At 33.2% G+C, this 3,287-nt stretch overlaps 1 protein-coding gene across 6 annotated transcripts in view; it reads left to right on the top strand.

The window, feature by feature from the left end:
- The first annotated feature begins 536 nt into the window (after positions 1-536).
- wdr27 (WD repeat domain 27) overlaps positions 537-3,287 on the top strand; it is a 39,377-nt gene continuing 36,626 nt past the window's right edge. Inside the window, exons 1-7 of one of the 6 annotated variants that reach the window (XM_023963569.1) lie at positions 537-832; positions 939-987; positions 1,336-1,460; positions 2,210-2,323; positions 2,415-2,466; positions 2,889-2,959; positions 3,044-3,188. In XM_023963569.1, the coding sequence (XP_023819337.1) occupies positions 698-832; positions 939-987; positions 1,336-1,460; positions 2,210-2,323; positions 2,415-2,466; positions 2,889-2,959; positions 3,044-3,188 (691 nt within the window). In that variant the 5' untranslated portion in view covers positions 537-697. Of the gene's footprint in view, positions 833-938; positions 1,081-1,335; positions 1,461-2,209; positions 2,324-2,414; positions 2,467-2,888; positions 2,960-3,043; positions 3,189-3,287 lie in introns of those variants that run through there. The other 5 variants (XM_023963568.1, XM_023963567.1, XM_023963572.1 and 2 more) reach the window with 5 other exon arrangements.

The following is a 3,287-nucleotide window of genomic DNA, read 5'->3' as shown; positions in this document are numbered from 1 at the left end:
CCGCTGATGACAACAAAGTACAAACCTCTGACGTCATATCCGCTAGCCACAGCAATAGCTCAATCACACTTCCGGAAGGTTACTTTTATTGTTATTTTTTGTTTGAAAAATACTAAAATACACACATACTAAATAGCAACTTTTATTTTTTGTATATATTTTTAATTATTTACCCTATTCGATTAATATTTTTATTCTGAAAAAAAAACATCCGACAATTTAAATTGCTATGTATGTTGTTATTTACATAAATCAGTAACTAATAAATAATTTTTAATCTTTCCATTTACCTTTAAATAAATGAGAAAATACATTTAGTGTTTAGGTGTGAATACAAATCCACAAATATTAAAAAATGTCAAAATAAAGTGTACATCTATGCCAGTAAAAAGCATAAAGTAAAAAAACAACAAATTAATTAACAAATTGATAAACAAATAATTATTAGATAATATTTTATCTACAATAGATATATTAAATTAAATCTATTCAGATATGTTTGGCGAAAAAACGGTTAATCCGTTGTTGTGGAAATCCTCTTGGTATCCTAGCAACCCTCTAATTATCATCTCGAGCCTTGCGCCTCTCTTGAAATTGTCTCTGTAACGGAAAGTATTCCATTATTCTGTTTGTTAATGTTTTTATCGCCACCGTAGACGTTCATACTACATGCAGCTTCACAGGAAAAACAGAAACGATGAAAGAAAAGCTTAGCCTGATCTGTGACAGACTCCTGTCACACCAGCAGATCGCTTGTTGCCAGTTATTCTTTGGCATACCCCATCATGGCAAGGACTTACTGATTTACAATATCCTGGACTTGCAACAAAAGGTTGGTCGTTGCTTTTTTTAAAAAAACAACAAACTATTTTGTTAATGGACACGTTTGCATTCTATCTTATTGTCCCATAAGTTAACAACATTGTGTTTGTTCACAGCCACTTCTGCTTATAGGCCACCATGGTGTCGTCAGTGCCATGACTTTTGGTAACGCAATGAGCCCTGTTCTGCTCTGTTCTGCATCTGATGATTATATCATTGTCTGGGATGTTCAAAAGTGCCAGAAGCAAACACAGAAGGGTACATTATTTGTGCATTTGTGCATAAATATAAAAAACAACTTCTCTCTTAAAATTTACTGGTGATTATCATCAATAGAATAGCAGAATTTTACTTTTATATTTCCTTTATATGATGTCATGATTGTGCAAATTTGTTTAAAAGAGGTAAAGTTTCCTCTGAAGCCATGAGGCTGAAAATATGAACAAGTCTGCCATCTAGTGGAGAATAACACTGGCGTATTTGTTTTGTTTCAATGCATTGTCTCGTTAACAGGTGAGTTGCCCACTGGAAAGGTTATTGGTACTTTATTGGGCAAGATTATCCATCTGTCATTCTGTTTCTGTGATGAACGCGTGGCTGCATGCACAGAAGCAGCTATATATATTCTTAGCCCTAAGGTTAGTTATTTTTATGCTGCTTTGGGTGTCAAAGACTAAAAATTTTAAACTTCCATGCTTTGTGACTTCGTTTTTTATTTAAATCTTCTGTGTTTATATGAATAATGATTATATGTTTAATGTTTAACCCTTGTGCTATCCTATGACCCCAGCCTTACATTGAGGTGGATTAAGGTGGAGAGGATTTGATGTAATCCATGGAAACTAGTGAAGATCACAAATCATTGAAAAAAAAGGTTCAGCGCACTGTCTTGTGGGGTCTAGATGACCCAACTCCTAATGTTAAAGTGCCTAGGATAGCACAAGGGTTACAAGGAAATCAATCAATATGGTTAAATTTACAATTTTCATGTAGAAAATTCAAGCACTCAACAATATTGACAAAAACTGCGTATAGAAATTATATTTTTTAACTTTTTAGATGATCCTTTTCTCATTTGTATGCTATTAATAGGTTACAATCAAGACAAAATGACATTATTTGAGTTCATGGACTGAATTTGGTTATGATAATTTAGAATATTTGACTAAGACTAGGATTGTAACAATCACCTAAATGTAAGTGTTTTCTTTTTTAATATTACTGTAATTTCAATTCGACTGTTTCAAATCTCTTTCCAGGCTTTTCTAACTTCAGCCGTAATGGATTCATGTCTAGCTTAAAGGGGACATATACAATTACAAATATTTGTTAAATACATTGTTTATGTTTTATATATGAACCAGATTATTTTCTTTCTCAACAATAGACACAGGAAACACAGTCCAGGTTGACTGGCCACCTTGGACCGCTAACATCAGCAGAATTTTGTCCCTGGAATGAAAATGTACTTATCAGTACATCTGAGGACCGCACTTTTAAAGTATTTTCCAATTTTGTTTTACTTAACTTAAAGAAATATTAAACCTAATGTGTTTTTGTTTGTTTTGCTGAACTTGTATCCTTTCTTTAAGGTTTGGGATTTAAACACTGAGACTGTTGTCTACCAGTCATTTGTTCTTTCAGGTGAGGCATTTAATTTTTAATTATTTTGAAAAAAAAACATAATTTTGATTGCTGTGGCTGTCACTCATTTATGTTCACAGAACATCTAGTCATTCCATATTATTTGAATAGTAATTCATAGCCCTGCAACAGACCGGTGACCTGTTCAGGCTGGGCCCCAGTTTAGCCCAACAGTAGCATGGTTAGGCTCTGGCAGCGGGTTACAGTGGGTTAAAAAATATAGATGGATGAGTGATTCATAAAAATTGGAAAAATACACTTGAGTTCATTTTTTTGCTAATTTGAGTGAATATTCATATGTTTCCATACTTTAAAAGACTGAAAGATGTGTGGTTTATACATCAAGTTAAACAAAAATCTGTTGTAATGATGTTTTTTTCTACTTCAAATCACCTAAAATGATCAAATTCTCATGTTTCTAGCATTTCCATTACTCAATGTGATGTTTTTGGAATCAGAAAGATTCCTAATTGTTGGTTCAGCTGATGGACAGGTCAGTGTCTAGCATGTATGGTGAGTAAACGCTCATGCATAATAACTAACAGTCCACATTATTCACACAACTGATTGTTTTCAGGTCTTCTGCTATTCTATTGGTGATAATCACAAGTTCAGTCCTGTAACAAAATTGGACCTTCAAAAACTGGAGAAAAGATATAAAGTACAAAGACGTAACATGAGCCATGAAGCAGGTAACTCCAGATCTCTACAGCAACACAAAGGTTGTGATCTCAATACAGTTGAAACATTGGCTTTTTGTAAACCATTTTATTTTTTTTAGACACTCCCCGTTTAACATTTATACGACAATATCTTTTTCA

Source organism: Oryzias latipes, chromosome 15 (genome assembly GCF_002234675.1).
Source record: "Oryzias latipes chromosome 15, ASM223467v1".
Lineage (NCBI taxonomy): Eukaryota > Metazoa > Chordata > Actinopteri > Beloniformes > Adrianichthyidae > Oryzias > Oryzias latipes.
Note: the sequence above shows the minus strand (reverse complement) of the source record. Positions and strands in the feature narration are given on the sequence as shown.